Below are 23,836 nucleotides of genomic sequence, written 5' to 3' on the forward strand. Positions count from 1 at the left end.
AAGAAGATTGGCCTGACTAATCAGGAGAAATACTTTATAATTACTCTTATTGCTTGCATAGTATTGTTTACCAACCATCAACAGCTTAACCTCTGGTGAACATAAAATCCAGTGAGCCTTCCATGGCCTCAAATTATCATTGTATAAAATGTGTTGCTTTGCCATTCTTCGGCCAAAATCTAGATCTAAAATGGTGATCTTGAAGGCCATTTGTCTTTTTCAACTATTGCTTCTATGGACATTCTGATATTGATCATGGTTTGAAAAATGGATTAGGTGACTGCTGAATTTCTACAGTTCATTAAATGACCAATATCCTATATAATTTCCATCTTATTATTCTTATCATCACCATTTCACATACCCTATTAGGAAACTACGAGCTCAGAATTTCTTTTTTGCAGGATCACACTTGTCACTGTATTACATAGGCAGCCAGGTCACATCAATAAGAACTTTAGGATGCTCCTTTAACCTCAATTATTAATTATAGCGGTTATGTAGGGGTACAGGCTTTCCACTGAAGCCAAATGACAAGAGACTGGTGGGGGTCAGGAATAGCAGAGCTAGAATGGGAGGGAAATAAATGGGTAAATACTTTTTTTTTACTGTTTTATCATATCCCTTCTCACTTGTTTAGCCCAACTTTCACTCCTTTAAAATTAAGGATGCTGATTTCAAGTAGTCTTTATCCTTCTTGCAAATATCAGCCACTGAACCATAGCAAAAACAACTTGGCAAGTTCCAGATTGGATCTAAGTTTGTCACTGAAACTCATATGTTGCAGATAAATATAAAATAAGAGAGTAAAGGTGGATTTAGATGGGAGAACTCTGCAGCTGATTGTCTGGAAGGAAGCTTTCCTTCCTGACAGTCGGCTGCTCATTCAGTTAAGGAGAACTCTGCATTTATATGCAGTGATCCCCTTCACTGTAAGAGAACGAGAGATCACTATTTTGATCCCTCACCCTCATACAGATTCATGGTTTCTGAACAATAGATCTCTGTTTAGATCATATGATCTGTTGCCCAGAAACTATGATCAGTGGTGCCTGCATGAACGACAAGATCACCCGATGAACGAGCATTTTTCTCATTCATCAGATTATCAGCAGCACATTTAAATGGGTAGATTCTCGGGAACGGTCTTTCATGATGATCTGGACAATTATTGGCTGGCGTAAATGCAGCTTAAGGGTCTATAACAAAGGCGATAACTATAATATTTAGTGTTGAGCGAAGTTCTCTAAAATTTGATTTGGCTACTTTGCCAAATTTTATAGAAAAATTAGCTTTGTGACAAATTACTTTGCTAATTTATTTGTAAGAAGCCAGTGAAATGACAGTTGCACTCAACACTAGTAATAATAAAAAAAAGCAAAGCTTAATTTTTTTTAATTAGTGAAGATGACACATATGTAAAGATCTGCCCAATAAAGACCTTAGCGAAAAAAAGCCATAACCACAGCTTTAAGCGGTTGTCTGAGTTAATAAAAAAGGGTTGCTGTTAGAATAGGGAAAATTTTTACAAACCATCCAATCCATTCCAGTGCTGCTGCTCCATACTCCCTGCCAGGGTCTTGTTTATCTGACTGCAGAGTATCCATACATGACCCTACAATAATTGGTTGAAGCTATCACATGTTGTATATGGGCACATCATGGCTACAGCACTGGGAAGGATAAGAGCAGCAGCAGTCTCAGAGGGGGTTTGAGATGGTGAGTATATATATTTTTTTAATTATTTTGTTTGAAGCAGCCTCTTTATTTAAAAGAAAAATAGCTTGAACAACCCTTTAAGCTCAGAAATGGATGCATTACTAGTCTGCAAATTGGGTTGTGACATCATGAGACCTAACTACATAACCACAACCTACACTTTGCTCTGTTTTTCCTGTCTACACTGTAGTAGCCTAATTTTGTCATATAATGTATATAGTTGTAAGGGATCAGGGTTCATGGCTAATTCACTTATGTCTTATTCATGTGGACCAATGATCCATACATAGATATATCTGCTCAGCGCCTTTATGGTATAATTGTAGATCTATTTTAATGTCTGGTCTTTGTATCAGTTCATTCCTCTGCAGTAAGCTATTTTGAGCTATACATAAAAAATGTAGCAAACATATATAATAGAAGAGTTACTGAGTCACAAGGCAGATCATTGTGTTAATGTTAGGTTTATAATTTTCTAGGAAGTGTTTAGGTAACAAAATACAAAATGTATTAAATGTAATAGGTTAATATTAGTACTCAATATTCATTATACAAACATATTCATTCAGCCTCTATGAACACAATGTATATTGATTTCTTCATTGTGTAGCATTCATAGACCTTAATGGATTTGTTCATTCCTGGGGGTCTGTGGAGGCATGTGGTCGGACCTGCAGTAGAAATTATACTTACCTGATCGCTACTGCTATGCAATGATAAGCAACATGTGCAATATTCGTTTTTGCTATATTTCGCAAAATTTTGGTCTAATATTTGTGATAAATTTGCGAAATTCGTGAAATTCTTAAATATGTGTTATCCTGTCATTATTTTCTTGATTGAACCTACACTGACTCCCACTAACTATCTGTATTATATTATATATATGAGCTAACTATCTAATTTAATTGGATAAGGAATAGGAATGTCACTACTCTCTCTCTCTCAGAACGGCAAAAAAACTGCAGAAAATGGCTGCTAGGGAGTTTCTTATATAGTAATGGGGTAGGCAACTTTTCTATTGGTTGCTAGGGATGTTGCTAAGCTCTGACGAATATATTGCAGCCTTCTCATTGGCCACAAGCAAAAAGGGAGGTTACTGATGAAAAAAAAAATCTTGAATATTTGCTATTCCGAATATATAGCACTATATTCTACATCTTCGTGAATTCTCGAAGTGCAAATATCCGCGATTAAAATTTGATATTAGAATATTCGCTAACAACACTACTGCTATGCTCAAGTTCTATCACTCTCCCTTGAGTTTCAAAGGTGTTGTGTCTCTTTGTGTCAATATCTTGTTTGCCATGGGATACATAGTGGCTGCAGGCAATGAATGGCCACAGCAGCAAGGTTTCACCCAAGTGTCATGCGACCCTGATAAATAGGTGATTCATCACTACTGAAGCCAGTCATTGGGTGCAGTGGCCCCATGAACCTATTCAAACCGGATGTTGTTGTGGGAAGACTCAAGATCAGCAGCGCTCGAGGTGTAGGGATGTAGGTGGATTACAGTTGCAGAGATCAGGTAAGTATGATGATCCCCATCATGGATCCGCTCACACCGAGGCATCTTCAAAAATGGACCCCAGGAAGGAACAACCTCTCTGCATACACATGTATTTTTAAATACGGAGATAGCACAAATTAAATGGTTTTCCACAATAACACCACTTATTACTTATGCATAAGACAGTCTATAAATATATGATTGCTGCTATGTATGTGCACCACCACTCTATTCTCCAAAAATGACTCTGGGACCTCCATTTTCATGATTATGAGAATCCCAGTAGTCAGACCCCTAGGGATTAGACTCGTATGCCCTGTTCTATGCGATAGAGTATTTGTTGGTAGTGATAGAAGTCCTTTGATGCTACTAAAGGAATATTACAATTTGTGAAGGATGCCAAGCTCATCATCTTCTTGGCCTCCAACCCTCTCTTGGCGGGGGAGGAGGCCAAGAATAAGTTGGCAAACTGAAAAACAATGTGTGGTGTTAAACAGGCAGGAAGTGCTCAAACCTATATGCAGTTGTGCATATATATATATATATATATATATATATATATACAGGGGAGCAAATCCTTGACTTGCTAATGGCGATCCCCAAAGGTGTATAAACTCCAATTTAAATGTGCCTGTTTTCCATCCACAGGCTACATTTAGGTCCACCTACGAGGCCTGGGCCATATCAGCCAGTCTTGAGTGGAACTCGCAGCCTCCTCCCTCCTCCAATCGCAAGCATGGCTACATGCTGGAGGTAAATGGTGAGTTGTTTGTGAGTCGGACCTCATGCTCCTGTAATTCACCCTCTGGCCCTAGTATTGCCCATATGGCTCAGGAACATGAGTGTTAGGACCCAAACTACATGAGAAACCTTGATGCTGTGCTCGGGCTCCGACATGTCCTCCACAGTAGGATATGTTAGCTAATCTCTCAATTTTAACATCAGTTTGAGGGTTTAGTTAGTGCGCAGAGTGCACCTGTCTTTGCTATTATATTGTTATATTGGTTATCACATCCACATAATTGCTATCTTGTGTAGGATGTCTATTGTGGTACTTATGATCCGCTGCGGGCATCCTCCACTGTATGCATTTTTGCTGGGTATCGCCATTAACATCGGGCCACAAGTGCAGGATTTGCTCCCCTGTATATATATGCACAACTGCATATGGGTTTGAGCACTTCCTGCCTGTTTAACACCACGCCATTTTTTTCAGTTTGTTTGCATATAGAGATGCATGAAGGTGTATAAACTCCAATTTAAATGTACTTGTTTTCCATCCACAGGCTACATTTAAGTGCACATGCAAGGCCTGGGCCATATCAGCCAGTCTTGAGTGGGACTCACAGACTCCTCTCTCCTCCCATTGCAAGCATGGTTACATGCTGGAGGTAACTGGTGAGTTGTCTGTGAGTCGGATCTCACACTCCTGTAATTCGCCCCTGGTATTGCCCATATGGCTCAGGTAGGTGAGTGTTAGGACCCGAGCTACTTGAGAAACGTTGGCACGGTGCTTCGGGCTCAGACAGGGTTTAGTAAGTCCAAAGAGTGCACTTGTCTTTGCTATTATTATATTGTCAAGAATAAGTTGGGCTTGGCGTCCTTCAAAAATTTGAAGCTATCCATGTAACTAGTGATTTTGTATGAAATAAAAAGATATATAGGTGTTTCATCTATGAGTTGTGGGTATATGAGTTATAAGACATAATGACTCACTAAACATCAGTATGAATTTTACCTTTGAATTCTGCATGATTGAATTGCTGTGACTTAGAGGAGAGTGAAGCTCCTCTTGTTGACTTACTGATAGACTTGGCTCTGTTTTGGACTTTTTTCAGACTAAAGGAACATTTCAAGAAAAACAAATATAGTGTTCCAAATCTAAGGAAAGATGCCTTACTCAGAGATTCAAAGAACATCAAAGACAGAAGGCATGCACTCCACTTCAAGTAAGCACAACACACAACCCAATGTATCAGTTTTTTATTATGTTTTAATAAATGTTGTGTTCCTGCGGTGCTGCTTTTTGGTCGCATGTTAAATTTTTATGCCCTAGAAATCAGTGCTGTTTTTTCTCTAATGGACTTTATATGAATCTGTCTTATTTTATGTTTTATGCATGAGTCCTTATGGTGTTCAGTGCAATAAATGCAGGGCAAATTGGGACTTTGGTCAAGGGTCTGTCTAGTGTTCTGTTTAAAGGATTATGAAAATAGAAAGTGTATATAAATTAAAGGATACAACATATACTAAAGTGACCAATTTATTTTTCCCTACCCTATTTTAATGACACTATGATAGTAGTATTTTTAATAACAGTTCTAATATATAAAATAATGTGTCATATTCATGTAGAGAGATTTTATATATAAAACTGTAGTGCATTCTTCAAGTACTGTTAAGGACAATAAAACATGATTCATAATTCTAAATGAATACTGTTATAATGGTAATTAAAGGTTCCCATTAGAAAAGCTCAAATGTCTCCCTTGTGCTAGCAGTAAAATGCACTTGGGAATTCAAGTGGCTTTAAAAAAAAAAATCTATAACTTGACATTTTATAATTAAAAGAAAAAAATAAATGTTAGAAAATATGTGCTAAATTAGGAAAATTACTTAAGCAAAGATTGAAAATATTGATTGTAATTTACCAAATATGTGAACTCCCTCTGCCCTCAATGAGAAGACAATTAAAAGTTAGGTTGTTAATTCTGCATAAAATTGAAATAAAAAAAATCTATAATTATGAGATTGGAGCACAGAGTTATTTTTCATTAAGACAAAGAGATTTCTAAAGAGTTCTGAAACTTAAGTTCTCATTTGCTTAAATTGGGAAGCAATTGGTTTTAAGAACTGCAACAACGGATTTAAAACTAACATTTGCAATGTAGTTTAAGCATGAGAGAATGTTGCTTAACTTTATACAGTGAATAAAGGTGTTGACTGATCAAAATAAATTAGTTTTTTGTTTTTAAAGCTACAACGTTTAATCCATACTTACCTTAACAATCCTTTGATGCTTCCCATTTTCTGTGTCTCTATTTATTTCTACTGGTCCCTCTCAACATTCAGGAAATAACTGTTTAGCCAATCACTGGATGAGACAGGTCTTAATGTAATGCATAGGATAGTATGGCTTAAGTTATTATTTTACACAGCTCTCAACAAAGTGGATGGACAAACTCTTTAAAGGTGTATTCTCTAGTGTTGATTGAGCACCATAGTGCTCAGGGGCTCTGGGGCTCGGGCTGAACACTTTGTTATGTTCGGGTGCTCGACCGAGCACACGAGAATAATGAAAGTCAATGGGAGAACCCAAGCATTAAACCAGGTACCCCCTGCTCTGAAGAAGGGAGGGTGCCTAAATCATAGGAAAATATCAGAAATTGATGGAAACACCACTGAAATGGTTCGGGAACAGCATGAAGGGGATGTCTGGATGCATCTTGGACTCCCAGGTCACTGCTGGAAAACAATTTTGTCCGATTAGTACGCCACTTTTACAGACTGACAATAATACGCACAAAACCAAAGATGAAATCGATTTTAGAGGAAAAATTGTTAGGAAACAATCTTTCCTATATATTTACTTGTATATAAAGTGAAAGTTCAGCCAAAAGTTTTGTTGAGTTTCGGAACTGGGGCCATGATTAAGAGGGATGGCCGGTGGCATCCGTATTGCGCTGCTAGAGCTGAAATTTGTGGACCAGTGCAAGACGACCCACAGTGAAAGCATTTGCCAAGAATGTTTTCATTAATCAACAACAAAAGTCGGAGGTTCAAAGACGATCCGACAGGTGATCCGACAGCGTTATTCTCATGACCCGCCAAGCAGCTTCTGGGAAACTAAAGTCTTTGGGTTCCGGGGGAAGTATGATTGCAAAGCTAAAAAGTTAACTAATTCAAGGAAGGGCACCACCAGGAGTGGAGTCTGCGGCTTAATTTGACTCAACACGGCAAACTTTACCCGGCCCGGACAAGGAAAAGATTGACAGATTGATAGCTCTTTCTCGATTCTGTGGGTGATGGTGCATGGATGTTCTGAGTTGGTAGAGCAATTTGTCTGGTTAATTCCGATAACCAACGAGACTCCTCCGTGCTAATTAGCTACGTGATCCCCCGGCGGTGAGGATTGTGTTGACCAGACTCTTATGGGAGAGTGCCTGCTGCTTAGATGACCATTGAAAAAATATGGTTGAGGGTCTACAGGTGAGCTGACCATCACAAACATTATGGGCGAGGGCCTTCTGCTGCTTTGCTGACTCTAGATAACTTTTGCCTGATCAAACATCCCGTGACATCAATGATCTATTTGAATGTCTGCCCTATCAACTAGATGTTCTTTTATGCCCCTAAAATGGTGACCACGGGTAAAGGGAAATCAGTGTTTGATTCCGGAGAGAGAGCCTGAGAAACGGCTACCACATCCATGCAAGGTATGCGGGGGGCATGCAAATTACCCTCTTCCGACTGTCAGAAGAGGACACCATCTATTGAAAAATGTAATTTTATGTCACAGAAAATTTTTAGAAGCGCACACATTACACAGCAGATGTGGGCCTGGACAGGTCACTGTCAAAAGAGGACGCCGTCTATTGAAAAATGTTATGTTATGTCACATAAAATGTTTAAAGCGCACACGTTATAGAGCAGATGTGGGCCTTGTCAGGTCACTGTAAAAAGCAGGCACCGTCTATTGAAAAATGTAATTTTATGTTATAGAAGAGCATACGTTACATAGCAGTTGTGGGCTTGGTCAGGTCACTGTTAGAAGCGGACACCATCTATTGAAAAATTTTATTTTATGTCACAGAATTTTTTTTTACGCACACATGTTACATAGCAGATGTGGCCCTGGTTAGGTGACTGTCATAAGCGGACACCATCTATGGAAAAAGTGCACTGGATGTCACTGATATTTTAGGGATGTGCACACTTTAAACAGGAGATTGTGGCACGGATAATTTATCTGTCCGCAGCGGACACAGTCTATGGAAAAATTGAACTGGATTTCAATAATATTTTAGGGATGTGCACACTTTAAACAGGAGATGTGGCGCAAATAATTTAACTGTCCGCGGAGGACACCGTCTATGAAAAAAGTTTACTGGATGTCACTGATATTTTAGGGATACGCACACTTTAAACAGGAGATGTGGCGCGGATAATTTAACTGTCTGCAGCCGACACCGTCTACGGAAAAAGTGCACTGGATGTCAATGATATTTTAGGGATACGCACAGTTTATACAGAAGATGTGGCACGGATAATTTAACTGTCTGCAGCAACCTATTACACTGTATTTTGCGCAGGATGCTCTCAAAATATATATTGCTGCTGTCCTTAAAAGGACTTTTGGGTCTCTGAAAAGTTTTTTGTATAAAAATCTTCCTATTACACTCCCTTCAATGTCTTTCCCTTCCTTTGCACAGCTCTCCCTAACACTGAGCAATTTAGCGCAGGTTGCGCTACAAACATATATTGCTGCTGTCACAGACAATAGTCCTTACAAGGACTTTTGGGTCTGTGAAATGTTTTTGTACAGAAATAATAATCAATTACACTCCCTAAACTGTCTGTCCCTTCCTATGCTCAGCTCTCCCTGACTTTGAAAAAGCCGAACACACGTCATAGGGTGCTATATAGCCAGCCAATCACTGTAATGGCAGCACCCAACATGGCTATTGGCCTTACAGTGAGGTAAGCACTTACCTGCATGTTTATTTGCTGCTTAGCAGCCGCAAAACATGCGTGGAGGAGCCTGAGCATTGCGCTCGAGCAGATGCGGTACTAGGCCGAGTACCGCCATGTGCCAAGCATAGCGATGCTCGAGCCAAACTGGTATTTGGTCGAGCATGCTCGCTCAACACTAGTATTCTCATCTAAGACATTGATGGCATATAACTAGGATATGCTATCAATGTCAGATAGTAAAAGGGTCCCAAAGGTGAGACCAGCACCTATCTTCAGAATGGGGCCCTGAAGTGAATGAGAGCATACCTTGCATGTGCTTAGCTATTTTCAGAAGTCCCATAGGAGTGATTGGAATTCACACCACACATGCATAGCCACCTGTCCATACACTGTTATAGGACTGCCAGAAATAACTGAGACAGCTCTTTTCTAATTTTTTAACCTCCATTATGGTGATTGGAGGGTGGCTTTGCATGCATGACTGTTCCCCATTAACTTTAGGGGGTTAAACATGTACTGCAAATAGAAGTAGGTCATAGAGGTGGAACCACACCTATCTGACATTGATAGCATATCCTTGAGATATGCTATCAATGTTAGAGATGAGAATACTCTTTTAATTATTTCTCATAAAAGAAGCCTTTACATGTTCAGAAAGCTCAACAAAGATTAAAATAACATTAAAATGCTATATTTCAGGCCAAGTACTAAAAACAGGATTACTATGTGAAAATATATATATAACATCCACCAGAGAATGCTCCTCATTGTTTATGCAGATTAAGGGTCCATTCACACGTCCTTAATTTGGGTCTGCATTCGTTCCGCAATTGGCGGACCCATTCACTTTCAATGGGGCTGGAACAGAAGCAAATCCGCATTTTCAGGATCCGAATTTTCGGGATCCGCACCCGTTTTTTCAGGATCCGTTTTTCAGGATCCGCAATTCCGTTCCTGAAAAAAATAGAACATGTCCTATACTTGTCCGCAATTGCGGACCAGAAAAGGCATTTTCTATTATAGTGTCTGTGATGTGCGGTCCAAAAATTGCGGATTGCACATTGCAGGTGTCCGTGTTTTACGGATCCGCAATTTGCGGATCCGCAAAACACTTATGGATGTGTGAATGGACCCTAAGTATGGTCTTTCGGCATTTTCATCGTATTGAGTATCTGTGATACAAATCCTAATTAGGTTATGTATATGAGACCTAATGCGTAATAAATTTTACTATATTATTTCCAATATGGTATCAAGAAAAAACAGCATTTATTTAAAAAAATATATATAAATATCTGGGCAGACTAAGCAATAGAACAATTATGGAATGTTAGAATTGGTAAAAAGCTGGATATTTTTCTGGCTTCAAGGGTTGTAAGCTCTCCAGTCATGAGGGGTTAAATAGAACAAGATAATAAAAATTGTATGATATTGTTAAGCATTTAATAATTCTTTATCACACAAAATGAAAGAGCTGTATAATTTCACTACTCAAAAATTGATATCATCCATGCTTGCCTATTTTTAAAGGTTTGAAAATGCATAACACTCTTCTTTAAATGTTAAGCAGCATTATAGATCTTGCCCGAGAAATGATATGATCTCTACAGTTCCATTTTACAAATTTCTTCTATTTTGCCAAAAGGGGTCAATTCAGGTTTAATGCCTTTATCAAGTTACACTGATAGTCATCTAGAAATGTCCCACTACATCACGCCAACATCATATAGACTCCTATGAACATTTGACAAATCATGGACTATGCCCTAAGACATAAAGAACAAAATGAAAAGTACTTTATATGCATCAAATATTCATTTTATATGTTGGCTTCCAGAACAAAACTGCTCGGTATTGTGTCTGTGTGTAGATTAATCAGTCTGGGAGCATAGATGTAAAAATTATACAGAATTTGACAGAATGATCAGTGCTCTCAAGGCTTTCAGTCAATATTAAGACAAGGGAAGAAAAAAAAAATGCCTTTGCTTGATGTCCAGAAATTTTCAGTTCAGAATATCTGATTTAGTTAGATGATATTAAACATATACACTGGAATTTATCAAAGTTGTAAGCCAGTTTTCTGGAGTACAAAAGTGGCATATTTTGGGGATTTTACATTTGCTCAAGATACTGGTAAAAAAGTGGAAAGAGCAAAAGGGGAGGGACCTCAAACATATTTAGCATGATTTACACTACAAAATGTCAGATAGAAAGTCTATCCAGAGATTTGCCATGTACTGTAGAAGGCATAATTAGCTTGATTTCATTCATTGAAGCTAAATGATCAACACTGTTGTAACATATAACATACGTGAATGCATATATGCCTTTAGAGATATGACAAACATAGAGCTAAGCATATCTGAATGATGCTTATGACATGATAATCTTTGAGCAAATTGCTAAACATATCAGACACATTTCTCTTTTTTCTGTCACATCTTGTCTATCAGACATATACACCAGCGCTTAGTATCAAGAAATGGCACACATGTAAGTATCTTGGCAAAAATAAAGGCATGGACCTACATATGGCTACTGGATACCTGCAAAAAATGGTGTGGACATTGATAAGAATTTGAAAATCCCTTAACACGTGTACACTGTGGCCAACACCATTTCCCCAACCCATAGGAAATGTTTATAGTTGTTGCAAAAATTTCTGCCATTGGCCTATTGATTTCAATGGGGTTTGGTAATCCATGAACATGCTGTAGAAATGATACCATTAAGATAAACTTTAATTGCATAACCATTCCTAGACACCACTGAGGAAGGTGTAAAGAGTCTACTGAATATATTAGCTTTTGCGCATGTCATGAATTCCCAAATTTTGGTGCAATTTGCAACACAATTATTTTGTATTCTCCATAGTAAATCAGGCCTTTTTGCCTATAGCAACCAATCAGGTTAGTTTTCCCAATAAAGACTAAGCTTTGATTGGCAAATAGGGACATCACAGCCATTTTTTCAGAAAATGTATCAGACAATTTGAATCTAACCCCTTCAGGACCCTGCCATTTTTCACCTTAAGGACCAGGCCATTTTTTGCAAATCTGACATGTGTCACTTTATGTGGTGATAACTAGAGATGAGTAAGTTTCATATTTTGATTTGTTTGGTGGTAAAAGCAGAATTGAGTTATGGATTCCATTACCATGGATCATAACACAATTCTATGACAGAATGCATAGCGGAATGCCTTTATTGGCATTCCGTTATTCATTTCATAATAATAGGGGTCTATGGGCTGCAAAACGGATTCGTTCCATTTCCGTTAAAATTATTGTTTTAGCAGTTTTTATTTTAGTTTTTTCTACGGTGTTCAGGTGAGGTGGTGGATCATGTGATATTTTTGTAGATCAGGTAGGTGTAGATCCACAGCAATACACAATATTTCAGTTTTTCTTTTTTTTAACGATTGTATGTGTTTTATTTAGAAAAATTTTATTTTTTTACTTGAAACTTTATTTTTTATTATGAAAAATGCTAAGGGCTGGAACCCATAGGCTTCCATAGAAGGCAAGCCCTGATGCCTATGGAAGGCATCGGGTTTGCCTTCTAACATCGGGTCCCCTCCACTGCAGCGCGGGGACCCGATGGGGAAGCAGAGGGTACCTGTACATACAAGGGTTTTCACCAATGCCGGCATATGTAGCAGGGACCTGGCAGTCAGTGACTGCCGGGTCTGTGCTGCTGATCGGGCGGGCACAGCTCCTGCACCCGCCCGATCAGCTTGTTGTACATGTATGGTGCTGGTCCTCAAGTCACGTCCACCAGTACCGTATATGTATGGCGAGGGTCCTTAAGAGGTTAATAAGACATAATGTATAACAAAACAATCAGTGTAGCAAATATCCCTATTTCATTTTTGCTTATTCTATTTGTTAATCTGTATCAGCCGTTATAACAGCATCCACTGTCCATTTACAATTTTATTTGAAACATTTTAAAACTAAGTTGATTTGACACTTACCTGCATAGAATTCAGGACTGTAAACTGCACCAACAACAGGGTTTAACTTCCACCCTATAAAAAAAAATTGTAATGATATGTTAAATGCATAATAAGCAATGTATAAAATACATTTGATTTGTATTAGCCATTTTAATGTTTTGAACATTTATAGGGTGCATACATTAGGCATACATAAAGCCTAAATTATGGAAACCTACTAGTAAGAGTTATCTACCAATGTGGGGCTCTATCACCAGGATTTATCCTTAGAAAGCATTTCTACCACTTTGCCTTAAATTGCAAAGATCTTTCTAAAGTTATATAGTTAGATCAGTTAATTAGAGCACTGACTATGCCCTTAAATAAACTTAAAAAAAAAAAAAAACCTCCTGTGTGGCATTCAAAATGACCTCTCAAGTGTCTACTGGACATTTCAGGTAGACAAAGTGTCTTGCTGAATCATTGTTCTGCCACTCCAACTCTGGTTCTTTGATTGAAGTAGATGGTGCCTCAGTGTAATTCATGGGCTGCACACAAAATGTTACTTGCATGAATGAGCCAAAACTGTAATAGTGCAGTGTGTTGATTCTTGTGTAGGTAGAATAATATTTTTTCTGTATATGTGCAATTTGCATGTTCAGATCTACTTTCATCATTTATTAGGTGGCATGTATATGGGCAAAACAAAAGTGGTTAGGTGGTCCAACATTGTTAAATGCATTCGGCATGTGCTTGTTCTTGGCTCAAGCATGTACGTGAAAGATTGGATAATATTGAAGCATCATACACATTATTTACAGTATCTGAACCAACTGAGTAAATATATCTAGCAGATACTTGAGCTGCAATTGCCATGTAGCACATGAGTTATTCGAAGTCAAATTTTAGAAAGTATGAGCTAAGGCACTGAAATTGTCTGGAAAGAACTTTTTGGGTCAAACAGATTGGTAGCATTGCATTATAGGGGTCATTTTAGATGTCAGTTTTTTTTGAGCATTTCATAAGTAATTCATAACGGTAGGGAAGGGGATGAAAATAAATAAACAAATATCTGTTTTTGCATATAAATATGTGAAAATGGTTGAGACAACAGAATAAGCGATGTTCAACCTACTATAAAACTAGGCCAATTCATAACTGCTTGTATACAACTATTGAAAAAGAAATGCATACTTACAAAAGTAAAAGTTTTGCAAAACTTCACCTCAATAATCTGCTAGAAATGCTCATGTAAAATATACACTTAGCTATGTGTAAAATGACTTTCTGTAACATAATATTTTACCCAGCATTGGTAGTAAATGGATAAGACACTATTCTTTTCAGCATAATAGAAACCTTGAGTTGTGCCAACATTTCAATCAAGTCATTGTATATTTTTGTGATATTTTATAATTAAGAACTTTGCAGCAATGTGATTGAATCCTGCCAAAGAGATGAATGGTTTTAATCATTCTCATATCCTTCAGACAATTCTGTCAAGAAGTCTAAGGATCTTTATCACATTTCAAGTTTCACTAACGGGTCTTCAATTTGTCCATGAAATTTCTTCTCAGCTCCAGGTCGATGCACACAGCTTAGAAGTACCTTCATATTTCATTTCTTTTCCACTCCATTTTCTGATGGCTGTATTAGCCAACTTTTTTCGGAGTCAATGCAGGAAAGACTTAATTCATCATGATGAAAATAACACCAATTAAAATTTACTTTATCTTGTCAGAGATATGTGCTGGCTCATAAATGTGTGGGTTAATCATGTGTGAGAAGAGCTAATGTCACTGTCCTATTAAAATAACCACCATGGAGGCTGATGTTGTCATTTGCGAAGGTAAGTTCTTTGTTGTGGGTGTTAATGGCTATATTTGTCTTCGTGCATTAAATGTCAATTATTCTTTGACATTTGCCATTGCAAATGGCGGGTCATTAGAGAAATCACTGCTTTTTTCTAATGCTTATGCTGTTTTAATAATGTCCTATTCCAACATTTGTGTTGAATTTATCCTGATATTTGACATTATTTTTGTATTTTAAATGTGAATACTATTGCTGATATTGGCTTATCAATTATAGTTAATGAAGTCAATGCTATCACTTTAGAAAAAGCTTTCATTTGAGTTAAGGATAAATGAAATACTTAAAATTACTTTTTTTCTGTTTAGGTATGTCTAGTAAGTGTGAGGAGTCTTATAGGCCAGGTGCTTCTTTGGGAGAAAGATATATAAATTAGCTTTCCTTCCAAACAGGATAATCAATGCCCAACCTTTTAAATAGACCTTGAAACATATCTTGCATCTCATCTGCAGACAGCTGTTTAGGAGTGATTGCCCTTTATCATGGAGAACATAGATAACTAGTTTAGCTAGATAAAGGCCTTTGCTCAGGATCTAGAGGGTCTATTTAAACTATTTTCAAAAAAATAAAGCTAAGGGTGGCTTCATATGTGGGAGAAAAGCCCAGCAGTAAAAATATGCAGCTATGGTTTAATATGCCCCTCTAGGTTACTAGGGAAAATATATCCAAATTAACTTTATTTCCTGAAGGAAAACAAAAAGCTAAGGGTGAATTCATATATGGCGGAAAAAAACACAAAATATGCAGGTGTGGATTCTTAACATATGCAATAGTGTTGAACAATCGTGCTCGGCTGAATACAAGTTCGGCTCGAGCATTGCTATGCTCGGCACATGGCGATACTCGGCCAAGTACCGCATGTGCTCAATCACAATGCTTGAAACTCCTCCCTGCAGGTTTTGCGGCTGCTAAGCAGCCAATAAACGTTCAGGTAAGTCCTGCCCTCACTATAATGCCAGTAGCCATGTTGGGTACTGGAATTACAGTGATTGACTGTCCGGAACGCTTCATCGGGTGCTATATAGCACCCGATGACGCATGTTTGACTCATTCAAAGTCAGGGAGAGCTGAGCTAAGGAAAGGACAGACAGTGTAGGGAGTGTATTTGAATAATTTTTCTGTACAAAAACGTTTCACAGACCCAAAAGTCCTTGTAAGGACTATTGTGTATGACAGCAGCAATATACACTCACCTAAATAATTATTAGGAACACCTGTTCTATTTCTCATTAATGCAATTTTCTAGTCAACCAATCACATGGCAGTTGCTTAAATGCATATAGGGTTGTGGTCCTGGTCAAGACAATCTCCTGAACTCCAAACTGAATGTCAGAATGGGAAAGAAAGGTGGGCTACAACAGCAGAAGACCCCACCGGGTACCACTCATCTCCACTACAAATAGGGAAAAGAGACTACAATTTGCACATGCTCACCAAAACTGGACTGTTGAAGACTGGAAAAATGTTGCCTGGTCTGATGAGTCTCGATTTCTGTTGAGACATTCAAATGGTAGAGTCCGAATTTGGCGTAAACAGAATGAGAACATGTATCCATCATGCCTTGTTACCACTGTGCAAGGCTGGTGGTGGTGGTGTAATGGTGTGGGGGATGTTTTCTGGGAACACTTTAGGCCCCTTAGTGCCAATTGGCCATTGTTTAAATGCCACGGGCTACCTGAGCATTATTTCTGACCATGTCCATTCCTTCATGACCACCATGTACCCATCCTCTGATTGCTACTTCCAGCAGGATAATGCACCATGTCACAAAGCTTGAATCATTTTAAATTGGTTTCTTGAACATGACAATGAGTTCACTGTACTAAAATGGCCACAGTCACCAGATCTCAACCCAATAGAGCATCTTTGGGATGTGGTGGAACGGGAGCTTTGTGCCCTGGATGTGCATCCCTGAAATCTCCATCAACTGCAAGATGCTATCCTATCAATATGGGCCAACATTTCTAAAGAATGCTATCAGCACCTTGTTGAATCAATGCCACGTAGAATTAAGGCAGTTCTGAAGGCAAAAGGGGGTCCAACACCGTATTAGTATGGTGTTTCTAATAATTCTTTAGGTGAGTGTATGTTTGGCGTGCAACCCACACTAAATTGCTCAGTGTTAGGGAAAGCTGTGTATAGGAAGGAACATACAGTGTAGGGTGTGTAATAGGAAGATTTTTATACAGAAAACTATTCAGAGACCCAAAAGTCCTTTTAATGACAATTGTGTGTGACAGCAGCAATATATATATTTAGCGCATCCTGCACAAAATACCATGTAATAGGCCGCTGCAGACAGTTAAATTATCCGCACCACATCTCCTGTTTAAAGTGTGCGCATCTCTAAAATATCAGTAACATCCAGTACACTATTTCCGTAGATGGTGTCCCCTGCGGACAGTTAAATTATCCGCGCCACATCTTCTATTTAAAGTGTGCGCATCCCTAAAATATCATTGATATCCAGTACACTTTTTCAGTAGACGGTTTCCCCTGCGGACAGTTAAGTTATCCGCTCCACATCTACTGTGTAAATTGTGCACATCCCTAAAATATCAGTGACTTCCAGAGCACTTTTTCCGTAGGTGGTGTCCCCTCCGGACAGTTAAATTATCCGCGCCACATCTTCTATTTAAAGTGTGCGCATCCCTAAAATATCAGTGATATCCAGTACACTTTATCCGTAGACGGTTTCCCCTGCGGACAGTTAAATTATCCGCTCCACATCTACTATGTAAATTGCGCACATCCCTAAAATATCAGTGACTTCCAGAGCACTTTTTCCGTAGACGGTTTCCCCTGCGGACAGTTAAATTATCCGCTCGACATCTACTGTGTAAATTGTGCACATCCCTAAAATATCAGTAACATCCAGTGCACTTTTTCCGTAGATGGTGTCCCCTGCGGACAGTTAAATTATCTGTGCCACATCTTCTGTTTAAAGTGTGCACATCCTTAAAATATCAGTGACATCCACTACACTTTTTCCGTAGACTGTGTCCCCTATGGAAAGTTAAATTATCCGCGCCACATCTCCTGTTTAAAGTGTGGTCATCCCTAAAGTATCAGTGACATCCAGTGCACTTTTTCCATAGACAGTGTCCGCTGCGGACAGTTAAATTATCTGCGCCACATCTCCTGTTTAAACTGTGTGTATCCCTAAAATATCAGTGACATCCACTGCACTTTTTTCACATCTGCTATGTAACGTGTGCGCTTCAAAATGTTTCTGTGACATAAAATTAAATTTATTAATAGATGGTGTCCTCTTCTGACAGTGACCTGACCAGGCCCACATCTGATATGTAACGTGTGTGCTTCCAAAAAATTTCTATGACATAAAATTTTATTTTTCAATAGATGAAGTCCGCTTCTGACAGTGACCTTACCAGGCCCACATTTTCTGTTTAACGTGTGCCCTTCAAAAAAAAAATTAGGACATAAAATTACATGTATGGCCCATCTATTTCATTCTGGGTCTATGTGGATACAATATGGGGTCAGATAGATTCGATATTGAGGAAAACGCATGAAGAATATAGATTGTTTATTAAGGAAAACCGCAGAAATAACGCAGGACGTGAAATAATGATGAATGCATTTTATAGTAGTGAGTGGAGTACATTTTTACATATAGATTATATTGAATTTTATAAACTCTATATTGGAAATATAGATAGAAATGTGGTTGCTATAATGACATTGTGATTGTCCAGAAAACTCCATGTCATGTTTTGAATACATCTGAATTAATCCACACCTGGACAACCAGCTATAAAAGATGACCAGTTTCATGGGAAAACTAGCCACTGAGGAAGGAGTCGTAGCCAACTCCGAAACGCGTTTGGTGAAAGAGGATCCCATGCAACCGAATCTACAATCGGAACATTGAAGCGCTTTAAATCTTCTGTAAAGAGAGGGATCGGTATCAACTATAATTGGCAGGAGAAAGCAAAGACAGACCGCCGAAGTAAAAGCTATCCTGCTGCCTGCTCTGCTTGATCTCAGTATCTGGCAGCAATCTTTACGCAAAAAAAATGTTTTAAGTTCGGCACCCCTGCAATTGATGACCGAGGATCCCCCGGACTTTACTTTGGAAGCTACATCACTGTTTGCAAGCGGAATACACGTGGGACGCCACGCTAACCGCAATACACCCAGCCTAACCGTGAGTAGTGAAACCAGCATTTAACCAATATATGCATAGAAAGTAAAAAACTTTGGAACTCCAATTATATTGAATATAAGCGAGAAACATTTTACCTCTATCCGACCACATTGGAATTTTTTCTATGAATTTTACTCTACATTTATAAATTACGGACTGTGCAATAGAGTTCAACCTTTCAGATTTGCTGTGTGAGCAATTTATTGCGGTTATATAGTTGAAAGACCCAATTCCGTTTATAATGTGCATTTTATCTATTTTATTTATTTTATATGTGAATTTATAGCATGCGACTGATTGTTTAATATCTGTTTAATTAAAGGTATAATTTATATACTATATGGTTGAATTTTCCAGTATATCTCCTATGTGTATCCAAGTGTAGGTGTGCCCCACTACACAACTTTTTATAAAATTACATGTTTCAATTGACGGTGTCCTCTTCTGACAGTCTGTCCTCTTCTGACAGTCGAGAGTGGATAATTTGCACGCCCCCTTGGATGTGGTAGCTGTTTCTCTAAAATCAAACACTGATTCCCCTTTTCCTGTGGTCAATATTTTAGCCGCGCATAAAAGAACATCTGAAGTTGATAGGGCAGACATCCAAATAGATCATCGACGTCACAGGGACGTGTGATTAGGCAGCAGACCCTTGCCCATAATGTTTGTGATGGTCAGCTCACCTGCAGATCCTCAACCATAAATTTTTTGATGGTCAACTAAGCAGCAGGCACTTTCTCATAAGAGTCTGGTCAACACAATCCTCACCTGCCGGGGGTCACGTAACTAATTAGCACGGAGGAGTCTCGTTGGTACCAACTCAGAACGTCCATGCACCATCGCCCACAGTATCGAGAAAGCTATCAATCTGTCAATCCTTTCCATGTCTGGGCCGGGTGAGGTTTGCCGTGTTGAGTCAAATTAGGCTAGGTCTACACGACGACGACATTTGTCGCGCAACATTTTGTTGCACCAATGTCGCGCGACAATTCTTATAATGGCAGTCTATGGTGTCGCACTGCAACATGCGACATGCTGCGACTGCGACGCAACAGTCGCAGAAAATCCATTCAAGATGGATTTTTCTGCGACTGTCGCGTCGCAGTCGCAACATGTCGCATGTTGCAGTGCGACACCATAGACTGCCATTATAAAAATTGTCGCGCGACATTGGTGCAACAAAATGTCATGCGACAACTGTTGCGCCCTATCTGTCGCGCGACTTTTTGTCGCGCGACAAATGTCGTCGTGTAGACCTAGACTTAAGCTGCATGCTCCACTCCTTGTGGTGCCCTTCTGTCAATTAGTTTAAGTTTTAGCTTTGCAACCATACTCCCCCCAGAACCCAAAGACTTTAGTTTCCCGGAAGCTGCTGGGGGGGTCATGGGAATAACACCTGTCAGATCGCCTGTCGGATCGTCTTCGAATCTCCGACTTTCGTTGTTGATTAATGAAAACATTCTTGGCAAATGCTTTCACTGTGGTTTGTGTTGAGCTGGTCCACGAATTTCACCTCTAGCGGCGCAATAAGGATGCCACCGGCTGTCCCTCTTAATCATGGCCCGGTTCTGAAAATCAGCAACATTTTTGGCTGAATTTTATATAGAAGTAAATATATAGGAAATAATATTTCCTAACAATTTTTCCTCTAAAATCGATTTAATCTTCGGTTTAGTGCGTATTATTGTTAGTCTGTAAAAGTGGCGTACTATTCGGACAAAATCATTCCCAGCAGCGACCTGGGAGTCCAAGATGCATCTAGACATTCTCCCCATGCTGTTTCAAACCATTTCGGTGGTGTTTCCATCAATTTCTGACATTTTCCTATGAACTAAGCACCCTCCCCTCTTCAGAGCAGGGGGTACCTGGTTTAATGCTCGGGCTCTCCCATTGACTTTCATTATACTCGGGTGCTCGGTCGAGCACCCGAACATCCCAGTGTGTTCGGCCCGAGCCCCTGAGCACTACAGTGCTCGATCAACACTTATATGCAGGTGTTTTTAACAAAAGGAGAGTTACCTAGCAAATTTGAAAAAGTTCTGATTCTACTGAAACAAAAAAAAAATTGAATAATTTATTCACTCATCTCTAATTTGATTTTTTTTTATTAACGCCTTAGTGACCCCCTGATTTAGCCCTTACTGACCAAACGTTTTTCTTACTTTTTTCATTGTCGCCTTCCAAGAGCTTTCCATCTTTGTAGCTATATGAGGACTTGCTATTACTGGACAAGTTATATTTTTAAATAGTGTCATAGTGTTTGGGGACCATAATTTTCTGTTTAACTTTTATTTATTCTGGGAGGGAGATGGGAAACAAACAGCAATACTGCCACTGAGTTCTTACATTAGAAATTATAAATAACATAATATCTTTATTCTCTGGGTCAGCAATTTTTTTTATTGAAAAAAAGTATTTTCAATGTAAATAAAGCATATTTTGATTGGATTTTTTTAATTTAATAAATAGATCTATAGTCCAACAAAGGTACTGTAGCAGGCAATATGTAGATTGATTTTAAAATATAATTCTGAATCCCTATAGTGCATTGCATTTTTATGTCAGTTCTATACTGACATTGACCAGCAGGCTGCACCAGAGAGGCATAGCCTGCTTGAAAACACTCAAGGGGCAGTCTTGTACACACATTGGCACCTCACAATTACATTTGTAGGATGCCAATGGAAAACAAAGGGAGTTTGCTAACTCGGTCACTGCTTATAAGGGATTAAACAGTGCCGATATGGGCTGTTAGAGCAGAAGCGTGGCTCTAATATGAGATCTGAGCCCTTGCTCTCCACCTCACAGGGGTCCCGTGCAGCGCTTAGACCAGGCCACCTTGGAAAGGCAGCAGCCCAGCCTAAGGCCCCTTAGTGACCACTGTAAAAGGATGTATTGGTGGTGACTAAGGGGTTAAAATCTCTATCAATATGATGCAATATATTGTCAATGAATTTCAACATGGCAGCACATAACATTAGTTTGGGGAAACACTAAGAGACTATGGTATGCTTAACCTGAATGCATTGGACTTTTAAAAAAAAAAAAAAAAAAACGGTTCTAAAATTATTTTATTAATACAATCTAATATAATCAGAGATAAAAAAAAAAAAACGCAAATCTATATTTCACATTGACAATTTTTCTTAGAACAGTTTTTGTGCATGAAGTTCACAATTTTTATAGTGGCAGCATATTTCAGGGTTTTAAAACCTCTGTGTTTAGACATTGGTGCATGTTTACTAATCCTCTAGATCAGTGTTGGGCAAATAGTTTCTCTTTAGCTGTTGAAAAACTACAAATCCCATCATGCCCTGCTATAGGCTGATAGCTGCAGGCAGACTGGGCATACCGGGAGTTGTAGTTTCTAAAACAGCTGGAGAGCCACAGTTTGTCCATCCCTGCTCTAGATGGTCTAAATGTAGGCTGTCTAGACATACACTGGATTTATAACAGTAGCTCAGGCTGGATGATACATCTAGTGCATGGCTTGACACTTTTACCTAACTATATAGCAAAGATTGGCTTAGTTTGAGACAGAATTTTATGCCATAACTGTAGGACAACTCTGCCTCTAAATGCCACATATTAGGTCATGCCTACTTTTCTGGAAAGTCATACCTTGCTTTGTAAGCCACACCTCCTTGTTGCACTAGATTATAATTACTTTTCAAGAACTAGATGTGCAAAATTGGCCCGAAAATGCACATGACTACAACAAATTGCATCAATTTACAGACTGTCACATACTAATAATAAAGTTGCAAAAGCATTAACAATTAAATAATTAACAAAATAGTATATTTCATTTATCTATAGACATAAATATTGTATATAAAAAGAAACCTAGTAGATACTTACCATTTGTGTAAGGATTCAATGTCTTTTTATTTGTCATAACACGTGCTGTGGCATTATTAACCTGAACATATACAAAAGGGAATTAGTGTTTGTTTTGATTGCGTAGGCCAGATATTTTCATGCATCTAAATTTAAAATGTTTATTTAATATAATTGTATAGAACTGTAAAAAATACACAAAGGTGTAAAAAATTCAAATCAAATTACTTTTAATTAAATTTACTTCAATCTTTAAAAAAATACAAATCATTTCAATAAAGCAACAGCATATCAATTAAAATTTAATAAAGGGACATTAAAAGGAAATTAAAAGGTTTTGCATAATTTAGAATTCAAAATCATGCTCATATTCTATGAGAACTCTGAAATGATAAATATTTAAAATAATCAAAGAAGAATGTTATATGAAGCAGCATGCAATGGAAAAATAGAGAAGGGAATAAGGATGAACTGAAACTGTCAAAGTAACAAAGAAATCCAAGTAAAAACTAAATTATTTGAAAACACGGTATGTAAAAACCCTATCAAGCTTTCACCACTTCAAACAAGAATCTCAGTGTCATCATGTGCACTAACAAACATGGCATAAGCTTGGCTAAATAACTTCTGACAAAAAAAAAAAATATATATATATATAAAGGGTGCTTTAAAAGAGCTGACCATAGATGACTACAAAGAGGCCCCTATAATGGTAATTTTCCCCTCTGTGGTTAACAGTTTTTTCCACTAAAGTAGCAATTTTATTAATAAGGGTACTGGAAGGATAATTTCCATAGGGCTTTAATGAAACATATAAAGTATTTAAATAGTATATTGACATTCTATTGTTCTCGAAAATATTGCTATATCTCTGGTGAACGAGGATAAACAGCATAGAGTCATACTGCACCTGACCAAAATAAGTCTAAAACACAAAAATGTTTTAACATTGCTAACAGTGTTGTATTTCAGAAAAAAATCTATTCACTACAAAGCCGAATTTCCTTGTGTTTCATGATAGCATATCGATTTTCCCTGAATGGTGGTAAAAAATAAAATAAAAATCATAATGGCCTTATCAATTTGAGCCAAC

General features: G+C 38.2%; 1 protein-coding gene across 8 annotated transcripts in view; it reads right to left on the minus strand.

The window, feature by feature from the left end:
• The window catches only part of RBFOX1 (RNA binding fox-1 homolog 1), a 333,478-nt gene that overhangs the window by 193,785 nt on the left and 115,857 nt on the right, over positions 1–23,836 (minus strand). For all 8 annotated transcript variants that reach the window (XR_006391053.1, XM_044303355.1, XM_044303360.1 and 5 more), the window contains 2 exons: positions 22,765–22,825; positions 12,900–12,953 (listed from right to left, as the gene is read on the minus strand). Coding sequence is in view for 7 of the 8 variants with exons in the window: in XM_044303355.1 (XP_044159290.1) it covers positions 12,900–12,953; positions 22,765–22,825 (115 nt within the window). In the remaining variant the exon portion in view is untranslated. The remainder of the gene's footprint in view (positions 1–12,899; positions 12,954–22,764; positions 22,826–23,836) is intronic.

Source organism: Bufo gargarizans, chromosome 8 (genome assembly GCF_014858855.1).
Source record: "Bufo gargarizans isolate SCDJY-AF-19 chromosome 8, ASM1485885v1, whole genome shotgun sequence".
NCBI classification, from domain to species: domain Eukaryota; kingdom Metazoa; phylum Chordata; class Amphibia; order Anura; family Bufonidae; genus Bufo; species Bufo gargarizans.